At 44.5% G+C, this 17,949-nt stretch overlaps 1 protein-coding gene across 5 annotated transcripts in view; it reads left to right on the forward strand.

The window, feature by feature from the left end:
• Positions 1–17,949, forward strand: part of LOC144249791 (small ribosomal subunit protein uS5m-like) — a 42,979-nt gene that overhangs the window by 3,279 nt on the left and 21,751 nt on the right. For 4 of the 5 annotated variants that reach the window (XR_013342310.1, XR_013342307.1, XR_013342308.1 and 1 more), the window contains exons 2-9: positions 1,943–2,023; positions 6,130–6,267; positions 6,880–7,005; positions 7,928–8,161; positions 9,737–9,771; positions 11,993–12,083; positions 13,984–14,121; positions 15,696–15,813. Coding sequence is in view for 1 of the 5 variants with exons in the window: in XM_077791972.1 (XP_077648098.1) it covers positions 1,943–2,023; positions 6,130–6,267; positions 6,880–7,005; positions 7,928–8,161; positions 9,737–9,771; positions 11,993–12,083; positions 13,984–14,121; positions 15,696–15,706 (854 nt within the window). In the remaining 4 variants the exon portion in view is untranslated. Of the gene's footprint in view, positions 1–1,942; positions 2,024–6,129; positions 6,268–6,879; positions 7,006–7,927; positions 8,162–9,736; positions 9,772–11,992; positions 12,084–13,983; positions 14,122–15,695; positions 15,822–17,949 lie in introns of those variants that run through there. The other variant, XM_077791972.1, reaches the window with a different exon arrangement.

Raw genomic sequence — 17,949 nt, forward strand, 5'->3', positions numbered from 1 at the left:
ATTGTAAGGAGTCTATAGGTGTCTAATCAGATGTATGATTTGCAGAATTTTATTCCATATTTTGTTTTTTAACTTTCTTGATAGTTTGTGGGGTTTTTTTTTTTTTTGTACTGGGGATTGAACCCAGGGGTGCCTAATCACTGAGACACATCCCCAACCCTTTTTTATATATATTTTTAGAGACAGGGTCTCACTGAGTTGATTAGGCTGGCTTTGAACTCAACAATCCTCCTGCCTCAGCCCCTAGAGCTGCTGGGAATATAGGCGTGCACCACCAAGCCTGGCATGATAGTGTTTTTTTGAGGCATACAAGGTTTTTGTTTATTTGTTTTTGTAGTGCTAGAGACTGAACCCAGGCATGCTGGTTCTTCTACCGCTGAGCTGAGCTTTATCCCCATCCCCGAAACACAGGTTTTAAATTTTGGTGAAGTCTGGTTTATGGGTTTTTTCTTTTTTTTCTTTTTATCACTTGTACTTTTGGAGTTATGTTTAAGAAACATTGCTAGACCCGAGGTCATGATAATTTACCTCTGTTTTTCTTCTAGGAGTTTTATAGTTTTAGCTCTTACCTTCAGGTCTTTAGTCCATTTTGAATTAAGTTGTTCATAAGGTGTGAGATAGGGCTCCAACTTCATTCTTCTATGGGTTGACACCCTGTTATCCAACACCATTTATTGAACACATTCCTTTTTCCCTATTGAATGGTCATGGTCCCTCTGCCAAAAACCAGTTGCCCATAAATGCTGTCTAAGTCTGTTCTGGAGAACCACACTGTATGAAGGGTTGCACAGGGAGGTACAGTCAGCCTGGTGTTGTGGGGGCTCCAGAGGGTGGAGGTTTCACAAGAGCTGCTGAGCCTCCAGGATCTGGTGGATCCAGGATCTCATATACAAAAGTGTATGAGAGCGAATTCAAGACTAACTGTGTGTTTGGATGGTTATGGGGAGGGTGGGGCAGGGGGGGCAGGGACAGCAGGAGGCTGGTGTGGAAGTCTGGGGCCATGTGGCAGTCCTGCAGGCTGTGCCCAGAATTTGTAACTTGGCAGCAGGAAGCCAGGGAAGGACATGTCAGGGCTGTTAATTGATGAAGCCTCTTACTGTAGAAAGGTGGTAAATACAAGGGGAGAGGTGGGAGACCCATTAAGAAACCTTTAACCTGTGTCTGAGTGATGCTAAGGCCTGAACAAAGAAGTGGCAGCAGGACCACAGCAGAGGTGTGGCCCACGGCAGAGGGATTTTTAAGGTGACTGCCAAGCATGATGCCTGGTTGATGGGAGGGTGAAGAGAAGGTGCAGCATGATGGCAGCTACTTGGCCAGTGGTCACTAAGCCTGGAAATCACTCGTCCACTTCTCTTAGTTCTTTAATTCTGTGGATGGTATTATTCTGTGAATGTTACTGTTTTATTTATTTTTGGGGTACTAGACATTGCACCGTATTGTGCTTTACAGAGCCACATCCTCAGCCCTTTATATCTCGAGACCTGAATTTATACTTCCCCTGCCTTAGCCTCCTTGGTATCTGGGGTTGCGGGTTTGTGCCACAGTAGCTGGCTCTCCTTATTATTTTAAATGTCCCTCTTCATGTAGGAATGTATCTTTAAAATTTATTTATTTATTCTTGTTGCAGGCCTGTGGACATAGCTCAGTGGTAAAGCACTTGCCCAGCATATGTGAGGCTCTGGGTTCTATTGCCCACACCACAAAACAACTCCACTTTTTGCTGAGTGCAGAGGCATTCATCTGTAATCCCAGCAACTTGGGAGTCTGAGACAGGAGAATTGCAAGTTGGAAACCAGTCTGGGCAACTTAGAGAGACCCTGTCTCAAAAAAAGAAGAGGGGATGTGGCTCAGTGGTGAAGCATGTGCCTGCAGGCTCCAGGCCCTGGGTTCAACCCCAGCACTGGAACCAAAAAATATTTATTTACTTATTTTTAATTGACAGGTCATTTCTGGTGCAGGCAGCTTTCCCTGAACACCTTTCCAACAGCTTCTGTTTTGGCGCTGAAGACCACTCTCAGCAATGGTGAGATTCATTTGGGAAGTATCTGTTCTCATAAGATTTAATAAGAGTTTCTGTAGATTTTAAAATGTGAATGGACAAGGCATGTCCTTGATGATGGTATTGTACAGTCTTGAGTATTTTTCAAATTTTTTATGACTGCAGTTGTTGTAGTTCAAGGCTTTAAAAAATAATGGTTGCCATTTTTGAGTAGGTATTGTGCACTAGGCTTGAAACATGTCACCTTGTTCAGCCCTCACACTGGCTTTCATGAGCTTATTCGCATTTTAGAGATGATAAGGTGAATCTCTGAGAAGCCAAGTGACTTGTTCAAGATCATACAGCCAGGCCAGGCACAGTAGTGCACACCTGTAATCCCAGTGACTTCGGAGGCTGAGGCAGGAGGTTGCAAGTTCAAGGCCAGCTCTGTCTTAAAATAAAAATAAAAAGGACTAGGGATGGGGCTCAGTGGTTAAATACCCCTGAATTCAATGCCCAGTACCTTTCCCCAAAAAAGAATGAAAGAAATCACACAGCCAGTGAAGCAGGGCTGGTCCCAGAGCTTTCTGGATGCTGTGATGCCCCCTCCTGTGGACACAGACTTCCTTGACATAGTGCAGGGCCTCTCTTCAGCTGCCTTCTGGGAAGTCCAGGCCAACCTTGCTGAGCAAGGAAGCCTGGCCCTTTCACCTTGAGCTTCTGGGACTCCTGAGTGCTGGGCTTCCCTGTGGGTCTCCTGCCTTTTCCTCTTGGAAACCCGCCTGTGAGATGCCTTGGAGATCCTGGGAGAAGTCCAGCTGACAGGGCTTTCTCCCTAGTGGCAGACTTCCTACGACCTGTCACACCCACTGTGAATCAACCAGTTTGATTTGTTGCTTGGGTGATTCACTCACTGATTTATAAACAGTTTATTTACCCCTTAACATGTGCCAGGCACTGCCCTGACCTGAGCCGGTGTAGGGCCTGATAGGGATAGCTGTCCTCACTGCAGGTTGCTGTGCTATTCCTTAAAATATTAACTTTCAGGCTGGGGGTGCGGCTCAGAGGTTGAGCCTTGCCTAGGGTGCCCAAGGCCCGCAATTGAATCCCCAGCACCACACTGGAAGAAAAAAAAAAAAAAAAAAAAAAAAAAATTGAGTTTCCAAAAGGTCGTAAAAGGCTCAGAGCTTTCATTCCTAGTCCTTTTCTGCTCCTTCCCATCATCTAGGGACACTAATTCTTTTACCTTCCTCTGGTTATATTTCTAAATACATTGAGTCTGCCGCTCTTTAAACAACATTGTTATGCTAATTGGAGATGTAACAGTCTATCCTTACCCTTACTTTCTTCCAGTATAGGTAGAAGCACAGTTTGGACTGAATCTCTGGGCATTGTTTTTGTTATTAAATTATGTGCACATTCAGAGCTGAGCTAGGTAGTATTCTACTGTTACATTTTTTCCTGAAATTAATAATTGCCTGACTTTTAAGAAGTTGATTGCTTTCCTTATCACTATATTTTTCTAAATGCTGCAACCAATCAGTCAGAAACATAGTAATAAATTTTCTAAACTCTCTCACCAACCAGTTTTCATAGAAGAGACCCAAGTGAGAAGGAAGGAGTTCTTGGTGTGGAACGTGATGTGTGCTGAGGTAGAACCCTGGGGGCCTCTCCGTCCCCACCAGACGGGTTCTGGCCTATCCCACTTTAGGCTGCAGGGTTGTTGCTTCCTGAGTCTGGGGTCTCATGACCTAAACTTAATAAGAACTCAAAGGATCAGAACAGAGTTGATAAGTGAGGTGGATTGTGATCTGTAACTGAGCTTCAGAACGTGACTCAGCCTGAACTACTGAACTTTCTTCTTTAAAAAATCATAACACGGGGCTGGGGATGTGGCTCAAGCAGTAGTGCACTCCCCTGGCATGGGTGCGGCCCGGGTTCAATCCTCAGCACCACATACAAACAAAGATGTTGTGTCTGCCGAAAACTAAAATGTAAATAAAATATTAAAAAAAATCGTAACACAATGTAAGCAAAACCATTTATACAAGTGTGCATGAAAATTGACTGTTGTTTTGGTGGTACTGAGGATTGAACTGAGCGGCACCCTATCACTAAGCCACATAACCAGCCCTTTTTATATATTTTTTCTTTGTTTATTTGTTTAGTGGTGCTGGGGATTGCATCCAGGGCCTTGTGCATGCAAGGCAAGCACTCTACCAACTGAACTATATCCCCTGACCTATGTTTTATTTTGAAACAGGTTCTTGCTAAGTTGCTAAGGCTGGCTTCGAACTTGCAATCCTTTGCCTCAGTCTCCTGAGTCACTGGGATTACAGCCATGTGTCATGCACCCAGAAAAAGTGACTATTTCTAATGTGTACAAAGCCCTGGGTTCAATCCCCAGTTCTTCCCTGCCTCCCATTAAAACAAACAAACAAAAAACAAGTGGCTATTTCTAAATTCTAAATTTGATTTCTTTTTATTTTTGACATTTGGTTTCTTTTAGCTGGGTACATTATTAGCTATGAGTGATGTTTCAGTCTTTCAAAAAAAATCTGTTAATAATTTTTACACTTCTTGAACTACATTAAAGATTATAATGCTGAACAGAGCAAGATGAAATTTTTTAATATTAGATATGTGTTGAAGATGAAGGTGTTTACAAGAAAGGCTGTGTATAGCAGAATGAGATTTGGAATGATAAAGTTCTGGTTTGTTAAACAATGAAGACCCAGGGCTGGGGTTGTAGCTCAGTAGCAGAGTGCTTGCCTAGCATGTGAGGCACTAGGTTTGATCCTCAGCACCACATATAAATAAATAAAGATCCATCAACAACTTAAAAAAAAATGAAGACCCAGTGTTTTCTGGCTACATTTTATTTGGTAGTTCATCAGGTGGGCTACAGGTCTAGAGGACATCTGTGTGCTAGGTGCGATCTCCCTCCCCACAGTGGAGCAAATCATCTGGAATTGAAATTAGTGTTGAAATCTCATCCAGTCATCCAGTACCTTGTGGCATTGGCAAATCTATCTCATAGGCCTACATTTGAAACAAAATGGTCGTATGAAGTGCTGTCCAGTAATCAAAGATTATCCCTTTGTGTTTGGGTCTCTGTATTCAGTGGAACTATTTCGATGGCTTCCTACTACCCTTAGATGTCGCTCTCCCTGTCCTTACCCGCTTTCTTTCTCTGGCCCTGTGAGCCATGGTTGGTGCTGCTGATGAATCTGCAGTTCCTGTCCTCTGCATGGCTTCACTCAGACTTGAAAACAGCTGTTGTCATTTTTTTCTTTCTTTCTTTTTTGGCTTTCTATTTATCAAGGCAATACCCTAAAGGCCACTTTCCCTCCAGGGCTGTTTTAACCCTGTCACGTCTCTAGTGAAGCACAGAGCTCAAGAATCTGTGCATGCACTGATCTTGCCAGCACTGTCCCACTCCTGCATCACCACCTGTTCCTGTCACCTCTGCCTTCTTCCTCACCTGACACCGCCATCCCTGGGACTGGTCAGATGGCTTCCTCTCAGACATGGCTGTTCTAAAACCTTTTCTCAAGTAATAGATGCATGTGGTTAAAAAAAAAAAAAATTCCTCCAAAATACAAAAACGCGGGTCTTTCACATCCAGCCCTAAATGCCCCTGTTTTCTTCCACAGAGGCAGCCGCTCTTCAGTTTCTTGCGTGATCTTCTGGAGTTGTCTACAACATGCCTTCCCTGCTTCCCTGAGTTTTGAACATAAAGGGCAGGGTACCCTCTGCACATTGAGTCTTGTTCTTCTGAACAGTTTCACTTGAAGGTCTTTCCTCATCTGCCCACGGCCCAGCTGCATACAGCAGAGGGCGCCATTTGCCCAGAGCAGCCCAGGAGCTTGGGCTGGGTAATGCAGGGCAGAAACCCTGGCTGTCCAGAGCTTTCTTGAGACTGTGATATCTACTGTGCAAATGAACCATGACCTCTCTAGGATGGGCATTTAGGTGGCTTTCATTCCTAAAAGTTTGGTTTTATTTTTTAAATAACAATTGTCCTCAAAATATGATTCTTAAAAAATTAGAATATTTAGTGACTTATTTTTATCAAGTCACAGTTATTTGGTGCTGGCAGCTCCACAGCCAGGGAGCATCTAACTTGGTTTTGTTTCATCTCTCTGTAGGCCCTTTGTCACTGCAGGGAACCAGAGACAGCCGACACTTCACCAGCTTGAGCCAAGCTCTACAGACACAGTGCTGTATCTCTCCTCCCACCAGCCGGTCAGGCCAGCAGTGCAGACCCTACAGCTTCTTCACTAAATGTACGTAGACTGGCACACACTTCCACCTCCTGCGACAGGAAAGTAGGGGTGCTTTCCTATCTTAATTTTTCTTCTGTCATAAACGAATTAACATTTTAGTGATTATTAAACTAAAAATCCAACTAGGATTATCTCATGGGCCACAGCTGTGTTTGGAGAGCGCTAGTTTCTCCGAGCCCCTCTTCTGGGGCACCCAAGGCCTAAAAGTATTGAATTGTGCCCCAGATACCCTGCTGACTTAGAGTCACACCGAGAAGGCCCTTACTGTTTTTAGCTGGGCCTTTGCTAGGACATCTCATTTGGAGAAGTTCAAGAGACGACACTACTGAGACCTGAGTGGTGATTGGCAGACATCAGGGAAGCAAGTCTACTTACTGGTCAGGGACTAACTGGGATTTAATGTTAGCCATCTTTTGTGGAAAAAAAGTGGAATTGTCTCCTCTTGTGTTTTCCAAATGTAATCATGTTTTATGTTCACTGTATGGTTTTATTTTATTTTCATTACCTCAGTGACATGGGTAAAGCTGGGCTTTCTGGCCTTTCTTATTCTTAGGAGAGTGTAGATCTTTGCTTTACAACTACAGAGTTTTTTAAAACCCCGTTTCCTTACAGTGACAGCAGATGAGCTCTGGAAAGGTGCTTTAGCAGAGACTGGTGCTGGGGCAAGAAAAGGAAGAGGCAAAAGAAGCAAAAAAAAGAGAAGGAAGGATCTGAACAGGGGTCAGGTCATTGGTGAAGGTAAACGTGTTTGGTTGTTTTGACAGTTTTCAGATTTGGTCCTGAACTTGGGGTGGGAAACTGATGATCTTGGGAAGGGGAGAGATAGGCAGCAAGCTGGGTCTGAGGGAGGCCTGGGGGGGCCCAACGGCAAACTTTGTTCTAAAAAGAGTCTATGTGCTTTTAAAGTGTTTTCCCCATATTTTATGGATATTTGGCAAACTGGAAACATTCTCATTAAGTGCATAAGAATCCATGGTTTAGAGTCCAACCAGGGGGCTTAGCAGCTGCCCCAGAGTGTCATGTACTCCGTGGGGCACAGCTGTGATAGGTCCTGTGCTGCACACAGCCCAGTGCAGGCAGGTGGAGCTCGCAGAGAGCTGGCAGGCTTCCCCTGCCCAGAGAAGACAGTGACCAAGAGCAGGGCCTGTTGCAGCTACTCAACTGGGCTGCTGTCACACAGAAACTGCCCTGGACAGCGCATGGTTGGACAGGCCCAGCTGTGTTCCAGTAAAACTTTATTTACAAATCAGCTGGTGGGCCGCACTTGGCCTTGGTCCTTCATGTGCTGATTTGATTGTTTATACTTGTGCTTTTGAAAGCAAAAATAGGATGGATGAACTTGAACTGGCTTATTTTTACTGTTGTGCAGACTCATCGCTTTTGATACTAACAACCTTTCCGAAATAAAGGAAGCACCTTGTGCTGCACTTCTAAGATTGCACAGGTGTTTCTCTTGGTAAAAGTGAAAATGCGGTCACATGCCTGTAGGGTAGATATGCATAAAACTGTGACAGTGCAAGGTCACCTGCCAAGTGATCGCATCAGCTCCAACTCCACAATACTGTGCTGGTGTCTGTACACGCGTTCCCTGGCATCTTAGCAACATGAAGAGTGAGCACCTTTTAGAAGTTGTCACTTACCTATAATCTTAACCCTTCAGGGTGCTACGGCTTCTTGTGGCCGGGTCTGAATGCCCCTCTCGTGAGAAATGGAGCCGTGCAGACCATTGCCCAGAGGAGCAAGGAGGAGCAGGAGCAGGTGGCGGCTGACATGCTCCAGCAGAGGGAAGAGTGGGACCAGAAGCGGAGGATGAAAGTGAAGCGGGAGCGAGGCTGGAGCGGGAACATGTGGGGTGGCCTCAGTCTCGGTCCCCCGGACCCTGGTCCCAATGGAGGTAGTGGAGGCCTGGTTTGCTTGCCTTTGGGTAGAGGACGTGTCGTCCTACAGTGTTTCTGAAAATAATTTTATTGTTTACTTGTCTGTTTAGATTACCCTTTTTGAAAAAAGAATTTGACCTCTTTGACTAACTTTCCACATTGTTATCCCAGTTGCATTTGTGGGACACTAGAGGCCTGTAACCAGGAAGTGTTCCTCCAACAGGATGGAAAGCCCTGGGTCCCAGTGCCTTAGCAGGTGCCTTAGACATGGTGGTGTGCATTATAGATCTGTAGGGCACAGTGTTTCCCAAACACGTGGCCTCAGGCTTGGAGTGCTGTTTAACAGCAGAGTTGAGAGACCCCAGAGAGCTGTCACTAAGCCTTCGTAAAAGCAAACATGAAACAAAAACTGACGACACTTAGGCTGAATTAGAAAACAAAGCCTCCCCCTCCCCCAAAAGGCAAATTCACCTGAAAATCTTGCTCTTGCCAGTGAGTGGGAGAGGAGGAAGCAAACAGGAGTTTGGCTCAAAGTAGAGGAACGGTTGGGCTGGAGAGGATGGGGCGAGCGTGCAGGAGGGTGGAGGTCTGGGAGGGAGAGGACCTGCCCACGAGCCAAGTCCCCAGTAACCAGACCCAGAGTTTAGACAGACAGGCTGCTGTTAGCCAGCAGGGGCAGGGTGCAGGTTTGGGTGAGCCTGTGCAATGCGGGTGGAAAGGCGGGGAGGTCACCTGGTATCTGGTAGCTTTGGTCAGGAGTCATCAAGCCAGATAGTGGCATTGGTGAACATGGCCACCAGAATATTTCTTGATGAGAAGGTGGCACTTGGCACTGGCTTCACCAGTGGGTGGGACCCGGGAAGTGTCCAGGAAAGAAGATTGACTCTTGAGCTGACCGCTTTCAAAGCCGACTGCTGGGTACAGAAGCTTTTATTCTGCTCTCCTATTTTATTATGTAATTGAGATTTTCTGTAATAAGTAAAAGCAAGAGAATTGGGGAGTGTTTGAAACAGCTGTGGTGGTGAGCAGAGGCTGAATTAAGAAAACTGAAAGCTGAGGAGTTCCCAAGTGGGTCAGACCCCCAGTTGAGAGTGGTGAGCATAGGCCAGGCTCTGATCTCTCCCGGCAGCACCAGCAGGCCACTTGTGACCAGACAGCTGCCTGGGTTCTGGCCTGGAGAGGGCGGTAGAGACAAAAGTGTAGGGATTGAGGACGTTGGCGAGATCTATGAGGAGTGAGGGACTTTGGTGTCTTTGAGGGACTTTGGTGAGAGAGGCTGTGAAGACCCCAGGAGACCAGATGGGAAAGCAGCGATGAAGGCTCTGGAGGTGTCGGCGCTCCAGGAACCTGTGCCTCGGGAGCCGGCGGCGGGGAGCTGGAGAGGGGGAGGCTGCGGTCAGAAAGCCGTGGCTGAGCTCGTGAAGTCAGGCCAGGCAGTCCCCGTGGATGATGGGAACTGGGGCGCAGCCTGGAGAGCGGCACCAGAGAGCTCAGGTGCTTCCCATTAGAAGTCTGATGGCACCTGGGAAAGGCTGTCCCACGTGAGCAGCTTGGATGCTCTTATCTGTGTGCTTTTTCTTCTCTCCTTGTAGAGACCTATGAGGACTTTGATACCAGGATCCTCGAGGTAGGCCTGCCGAGCTCAACTCCCAGGGTCCTCTGGAGAGGTTGCCGGGGTGGGGTGGGTAGGAGGAGCTGAGCAAAGCTGTGGTCACAGTGATCTCTCGGACACAGACTCAAGTTCAGGGAGGAATTAACACAATTTGAAGTTCAGTTCCTTCATGTTGGTGGTCCCCACTGCTGCCTTGGTTTTTAGGGAACTATGAAATTGAGGTTTGTGAGGGGAAAATTCAGGAGCAGAATTTGGAGATTATGTTAAGTTCCTTCTTTCTGGAGCTAGAGTGTGCTATCTGGTGGCCTCTTGTGGAGCTGTACACCAGTTTTATCTAGGACACAATCAGAGAACAGGTTGGGAGGAGCAGGGGCAGGGGCAGAAAGCCTCAGGTTATGGCCAGTGTCCAGTTTGACTAGGGCAGTGGTCTCTGGGCTGCTCACAGATCCTGTATCAGGTGTACTTGACCCACCCTTCCAGGGTGGTTCTCCAATGGTCAGTGTTCCTTTGAGCTGGCACTGTGCATTTAATCAGTGTTTAATAATGTGGAACAGAGCCGGGCGCGGTGCACAGCTGAAATCCCAGTGGTTTGGGAGGCTAAGGCGGGAGGATGGTGCGTTCAACAGCCTCAGCAAAAGCAAGGCCCTAAGCAACTCAGTGAGACCCTGTCTCTAAATAAAATACAAAAAAGGGATGGGATGTGGCTCAGTGGTCATGTGCCCCTGAGTTCAATTCCTGGTACCTCCCCAAATTGTGGAATAATTTATATATCAAATTTTGAGAAAGCCTCTCTGAATAAGTATATTATTTCTTCAATATCAGTTATATTATGGAATGCTGAGGGCCATTGCCAAGTAGGAATGACGCATCGAAATTTCCTTGCCAGCGTACCCCATGTTAAATGGAAATTCGCTGTGACATTGCATGTGTCTTTGAGAAAGGTGACCCTGCTCAAGGACCAGGGTGGATCCAGGTTTAAGGTGTATATCCTGCAGGTTTTAGGAAGTATCCCGGTTTAAGATAATTTGGGTTTAAGGTGTTCCCGGTTTAAGACAATCTGGGTTTTAGGGATGTTCCTGTTGCCTGAGTTCCCGTTGAGTTCTCTTGGAATTGAGAAAGTAATTTGGGACGTGAATTGTGCGGGCAGAACTTGGATTTCCCGAGAACGTGTGTAGAGGCCGGTGTGAGTTGGGGAATAAAAAATTGCTGTTTGAATCTACAAAGTGTGAGTGGCTCGTGATCTAGTGCCCAGCCAAGACTGCGGCAATGGAATTTTTAAAATATGTTTACAAGTATTTTATGTTGGCATCCCATTGTGTGTTATTCCCCCCACCCCAATTCTAGAGATTGAACCCAGGGCTTTGTGCATGCTAGGCAAGCACTCTGCCACCAAACCACATCCCCAGCCCATTTTACTTTTTATTTTGAGAAGGGTCTCGCTAAGTTGCCCAGGCTGGCCTTGACCTTGCCTTCTTCCTGCTTCAGTCTCCTGAGTCACATGGATTACAGGCGTGTGCCCCTACATACACCCCAGTTCATAGCTTTTGAAAGTTAATCCCACTGAAAGAGTCTTTCATATGTAGGTTGTTTCCTATAAGATCATTCAAAAGTGTGGACTCAGCCTCCCTTTTCCTTAAACTTCTTCCTAGGAAGGAAAGGGGACAACTGTCATTTAAGCAGTTTAGTTAATAGTTTCATAATTCCTGTCCTTTAAAATAGGCTGAAAAAATGGGAGATTTTCCTGAAGTTTATAATAAATAGGTGTTTCCAAATTCTGTATTTTTGTTTAAGCCTGATCCTTAACATAGCAGTCCAGTCCTGCGAAGTTTTTTCCTTACGTTGCATTTCATCATATCTAAGATATTTTAGTACCTTTGATACTGGAATTTGTCTTATAATCAGTGTTAAACTATTTCAAAGTTTAATCCACAGTGTTTTCTTTCCTGTGTACATTTATTAAGATGGGGTATATTGAGTTGTGTAGTTGTAAGTTCCTTTAAAGATTATCTTAGTTAACTCTCCTAATAACCCAATGAAATAGGAAGAGAAAGTCTTATTTCCATTGTGTTCCCGAAATGCTCCAGAGGGAGGGTTTGTTTGGGAAGTTTGCTTTTGTGCCTACAGACTGGAGGTGCTGGGTCCTGCACAAGCCTTGTGTGGCTGAGCCAGCAGGTCCTCGTCCTCTACCTCAGAGTTTTCTTCAGCTGTCCTATTGATGAAGCATTTTGTCTTTTAGGTAAGAAATGTTTTCAATATGACAGCCAAAGAGGGAAGGAAGAGATCAGTCCGTGTCCTGGTGGCTGTGGGGAATGGGCAGGGAGCTGCAGGTGAGTAGGGTGACGCTGGACACAAAGAGGCCTGGCTGCCCGGCTGGAAGCCAGGGCCCTGCTGCTAGTCTCACTTTTTCTACTAATAGAGCCGTCTTGAGGTCTGGGCTCACAAACCTGGTGGTAAACCACGAAGCTTCTCAGAGAAAGAAAGAAAAGCTCTTAAGGCCTACATCTGAGGACTGGGTATTTTAACGGGCTTAAGACACTATTGTATTGTGCATAATAGTGAAAAATTAGAACAAGTTCAATCGGGCCTAGTTACAGGATAGCTGTCCAATATAATATTCTTTTTTTTAATATCTATTTTTAGTTATAGGTGGACACAATATCTTTATTTTTTATGTGGTGCTAAGGATCAAACCCAGTGCCTCATGAATGCCAGGCGAGTGCTCTCCCTCTGAGCCACAACCACAGGCCTCCAAAGTAATATTCTATAGCCATTAAAAAATTGTGAAAAATTACTTACACAATAAGTAATTTTTGTTAAAAATTTGTCATGTAATCATGATTTTTTTTAAAGTCATTTATATGCAAGGAAAAAACTAGAAGACTATACACTGATAAGTGTTCACTTGGGTTAGCAGGTTTGTCAACCATTTAAATTTTCTTCTTTAGATTTTTAAAGTTTCCCTACTGAACATCTTGTTTTTGAAATGTGTTCACATAGAACTGAAAAACTGTTAGTTGCTTCCTTTTGAAAATTTCAAAGCAAAAGCAAAATACACGATAGGGCGTTGCTGTAAGAGACCATGGTTAGCAGTTACTGTTGTCTCTTTTCAAAAATATCTTTTCTGAAATTTTATGTCCATGTTACCTCCCTTTACCTTTTTATAAAAAGCTTAGCAGAGATCTTATTATAGCCATGAATTTGCACCTTGCTCTTCTTGCTTGGTTTTGCCCTCAGAGGTCTTCTGTTAGCATAAGCAGATTTCTGGTATTGGTTTCATAGTGTTCCAGTGTGTGCATAGACGTGATTTTTGACCCAATCCCTATTGTTTCCACATTTGTATCATTTATTAAAAACAACAACAATAACATTGACCTTTTTGTACATGGAGTTTGTTGAACTTTTGGAAATATAGAAATAGGAGAAATGTCTTGAAATTGCTGCCGCACTAGGTGTAAATGTCAAGTATGGCCAGATCTCCTCCTCAAAGTTTGCATCAGTTTATGTCCCTCTGTACCACCCATCCTTGCCCTGAGTAGTATCGGACTTTACTGATTGTCAGTATGATCCCTGAAACGTCTCTCCTAGTTTATACCTGTACTTTCTAAGTTAGGAGAGTGCCGCGCCATTTTGCGTGTTCATTGGCCGTTGCGCTTTCATTTGGACATCTGTCAGTTCAGGTGCTTTGCCTATTTTTTTAATTGGGTGGTTTTCTTGTCTTTATTGATTGGGATTAGCTTCTTGTAAGTTAAGGACATGAGCCCTTTTTGTCTATCAGATATTTTGACTTAGTTTTGAATTTTTTTCCACATCGAAGCTTTAAAATCCACAGAAGTTTTAAACCTTAACATAGCACACATTGAGTCTTGTTCTTCTGAACAGTTTCACTTGAAGGTCTTTCCTCATCTGCCCACGGCCCAGCTGCATACAGCAGAGGGCGCCATTTGCCCAGAGCAGCCCAGGAGCTTGGGCTGGGTAATGCAGGGCAGAAACCCTGGCTGTACAGAGCTTTCTTGAGACTGGGACATCCACTGAGTGAAGCAACTGTAACCTCTCTAATGAGGATGGGCATTTAGCTGGCTATCAGCCAAAAATTGGTTTAAACAACAATTGTCCTTAAATATGATTCTCAAAAGATTAGAATTTTTAGTGACTTTAGTGACAGTTATTTGGTACTGGCAGCTCCACAGCCAGGGACATCTAACTTGGTTTTGTTTCATCTCTCTGTAGGCCCTTTGTCACTGCGGGGAGCCAGAGACAGCAGACACTTCACCAGCTTGAGCCATGCGCTGCAGACACAGTGCTATATCTCTCCTTCCAGTAGCTGGTCAGGCCAGCAGTGCAGACCCTACAGCTTCTTCACTAAATGTATGTAGACTGGCACACACTTCCACCTCCTGCAACAGGAAAGTAGGGGTGCTTTCCTGACTTGATTTTTAAAGAATTAACATTTTAGTGATTGTTAAACTAAAAATGCATGATCTTGTTCAAGTAGTACCTAGAATTATCTCACATGCCAGACCTGTATTTGGAGAGCCGCTGGTTTACTTGGAGCCCCTTATTTGGGGCACCTGAGGACTAAAGGTATTGAATTGTGCCCCAGATACCCTACTGATTTAGAGTCACACCAAGAAGCACACACTGTTTTTAGCTGGGCCTTAGCTGAGGAGATAGGACATCTCATTTTGAAAAGTTCAAGAGACATCACTACTCACGCTTCCTCTTTGGGATAGTGTTTGAAAGTGTGATCTGGACTAAATTAGCTTGTCAGGCAATCAATGGAGATGGAGTTCACAGTTTAGCAGTAGGTTAAATTTTGGATAACCAAGGCAATTCATGATCATTCTAGAATGTTCAGCAGATATAGAAAAATCAGAAGGGATTAGCTGGCAAGTGATCTGCTTCTCCAACAATGGACTGCCACTCTTTTCACACAGCACCATGTCCTGTGCTTCCCCGAGCTGTGTGGTGACCATGGAATTTTCCACTGTGAAGATGTGGATCATTTTAGCGTGGAAGTCTCGTGGTACTCGTGGTACCTGGATTAGTGGCATAGTGACACAGATATGAATGTCAGGTCAAGGGGCTGGAGTACCACAGGCTTGGTTGTACCTGTGGATTTAGGTGCAAGGAGAAGAGAGGTGGCTGGGCCCGCTGGTCTCTCCCCCTCATGCCCACAGCCTCATTTTTTTCTGAGTTGACTTTGACCCTTAGAGGAGTATTTTAGACCCAGAGGCCTTGGGAATTTTATTTCTGATCATCTTTTCCCTGCTCGAAAAAGGCTCTTCTCCAACTCTTCTTGTTCGAGCGTGCCCCTCATCCTCGCACACCTGCACTGTTGACCCACATCTGCCTCTGACTCTCCACCAGCCCTCCTTGTCCTCAGTTATGTGGACTTATGAGGTGGCTGCTCCTGAGTCCTGCTGAGCTGGGCTACAGTGGGAGACCTCTGTGGAAGCCAGTGTGCTTTGCTATTTCAGGAGTGTGAGGATGGCCTTAGGCCTGAGCTTAAGCCACCCCATTTTAAAAACTTCAGTTTGAAACCTGCAGTCTCACCTGGCATGCCTAAGGGAGCCCTCCAGGATGGCCTCAGACACAATCAAGTCACTTCTCCCCATCCTGAGAAACAGAGAGAAGCCTCTGTCAGGCTGTTCTCCCCTGAAAAGAGGGAAAGACGAGAAAATCAGGGAGGGACCACCAGACCAGATGTTTTAACCCCAGGGTGAATGTTGTCACTGAGAAATCTGGTGGTAACTGATAAGGATTGAAAGGGGGGTCAAAAGTCCCCAAATTTAGTATAAATAATAGAGCAAACAAATGAACAGACATTCAGCCAGCCAAAACAAGGATGCACCCAAGCTGGAGTGTCTGATGAGGACCTGGACTGACATCTCATCACTTGTCATCTTGTGCCTGATCCTTACCGCTCTCCAACTCTACAGCCACATCTTGACCCTGGTGAGAGCCGCAACTTCTCCCTGTGACCCTCTCCTCAGCCGGCCGTCAGCTCCATTCCAGGAGAAGCCTGCCTTGGTTCCTGACCTGATCACCGCGGTCTGAGTGAGTGTGTATGTCTGCTGGACATAAAGCCTAAGGCTTGAGACTTTTGAACTTAGCCTGCAGAGGGAATGTCTGTCATTAGCCTGTCATGATTAAGTGTGTTTGCAGTGCTTAGAATTAATCTAGAATAGTTTGCTGTGAATTGATTATGTCTATTACAGTGCATAGCATGAAGGATGGTCGTCTTCTTGATTAAGAACCTATAGAGTGAAATTTTATTGAGTGATTCTAGTGAATAAAGCATTGAAAAGGGCAGAAGTGAAGGGACATTCTTTATTTCTCCCCCTTGACTGCATATGTTGCAACTTTGCCCCTAGGACAATGAGGAAATGGCTTTTGAAATTCTAGATCTCCAAGACACAGAAACTCATGGGTTTTCAAAACTTACTGAAGAGGATGTAACCTTGTACTTGTTGAAACTGTGCCCTGTTGTAGAGTCCTCACTTAAATGCCATGGGTCCCATTTAGTAAGTGGTGTAACTTGCATGATTAAGAAAGAACTTGGGTTGGGGCTGTGGCTCAGTGGTAGAGCATTGGTCCAGCTTGCACAAGGCCCCGAGTTCAATCCCCAGCACTGCAAAAAATAGAAAGAGTTCAGTCTATTAGCGTGGATGCTACAATGGATTGTGCATGCGGTGTGTGTGCACATGCACACATCTGTTTCAAACATGAACTTCACTCACATAAGTGTAATTAACAGGTGTATAAGTTAACCTCATTGTCCCTCCAGAAAGTGTCAGAAAGAGTTGAAATAATAGTAAATCTAAGTAGCCTTTGAAGTTCAATAGTCTTTACTTGAAATTAAAATAGTAAAATGCATGTTAATAAAGAACTTAATTCAACGGGTAGACATTAAAAAATCATAGTTGTGAATAATATTTATGAATGTAGGAAAATATTCACAGTGTAACAGTCAAATAAAATTGAGCCACTGCAGGACCTATATAAAGAAAACAAAAGCAATACAATAAAAAAATTTCTGATAAACGTAAAGATTAAAAAAACAAAAATATTATCACTTAAATTGATAAATTGAATAATAATACAATGAATAATAATACAAAATTTCAGTTTTATCTTGTGAATCATAAGTTCCATAGAATTTTATTGCCTCTTTTTAATTTAAATGAATGATTAAAACTGTTACCTTGTGGGGCACCTTGGTGCAGCCTGTAATCCCAGGGGGTCCGGGAGCAGAGTCAGGAGGATTTTGAGTTCAAAGCCAGCCTCAGCAAAAGTGAGGCTCTAAGCAACTCAGTGAGACCCTGTCTCTAAATAAAATAAAAAATAGGGCTGGGGATGTGGCTCAGTGGTTTGAGGGTCCGTGAGTTCAGTCCCCATTACCCTAAAAAAAAAAAAAAAAAAGTGAACAATCAATATATCAAATTTGTGACAAAGCCTCTCTGAATATGTATATTGTTTCTTAAATATCAGTTATATCATGGAATTTAAAGTATGTTTAGAAGCATTTTATGTTGGCATCCCATTGTGTATTATTCTCCCCCTCCCCGCAGCCAACACAATGTATTGAACTCAGGGCCTTGTGCATGCTGGGCAAGCACTCTGCCACTGAGCCACATCCCCAGCCATTCTTATTTTTTTATTTTGAGAAGGGTCTTGCTAAGTTACCCAGGCTGTCCTTGAACTTGCCCTCCTCCTGCCTCAGCCTCCCCCACTGCACCCAGCCCAGTTCATAGCTTTGGAAAGTTGATCCCATTGAAAGAGTCTTTCATATGTTGGTTGTTTCCTATTAGATCATCCACAAGAATGGACTCAGCCTCCCTTTTCCTTCAACGCCATTTCCTAAGAAAGGGGCCACCATGAGCCAGAGTCAGCTAGCTTTGAAGCAATTTAGTTGATACTTTTATAGTTCCTGGCCTTTAAAAGAGGCCGAAAAAATTGGAGATTTCCCTGAAGTTCATAATCAGCAGGTATTTCCAAAGTTTGTATCCTCGTTTCAGCCTCATCCTTAAGGTAGCGAGCCAGTCCGGCCAAGTAACTTCTTATGTTGTATTTCACCATTTCTAAGACACTTTAGTGTTTCTGACCCTGGAATGTGTCTTACAGTCAGCGTTAAACTATTTCAAAGTTCAACCCACAGTGTTTTCTTTCCTGTGGTACATTGATTACGAGGTG

The sequence above is a fragment of the Urocitellus parryii genome, chromosome 12 (genome assembly GCF_045843805.1).
Source record: "Urocitellus parryii isolate mUroPar1 chromosome 12, mUroPar1.hap1, whole genome shotgun sequence".
Lineage (NCBI taxonomy): Eukaryota > Metazoa > Chordata > Mammalia > Rodentia > Sciuridae > Urocitellus > Urocitellus parryii.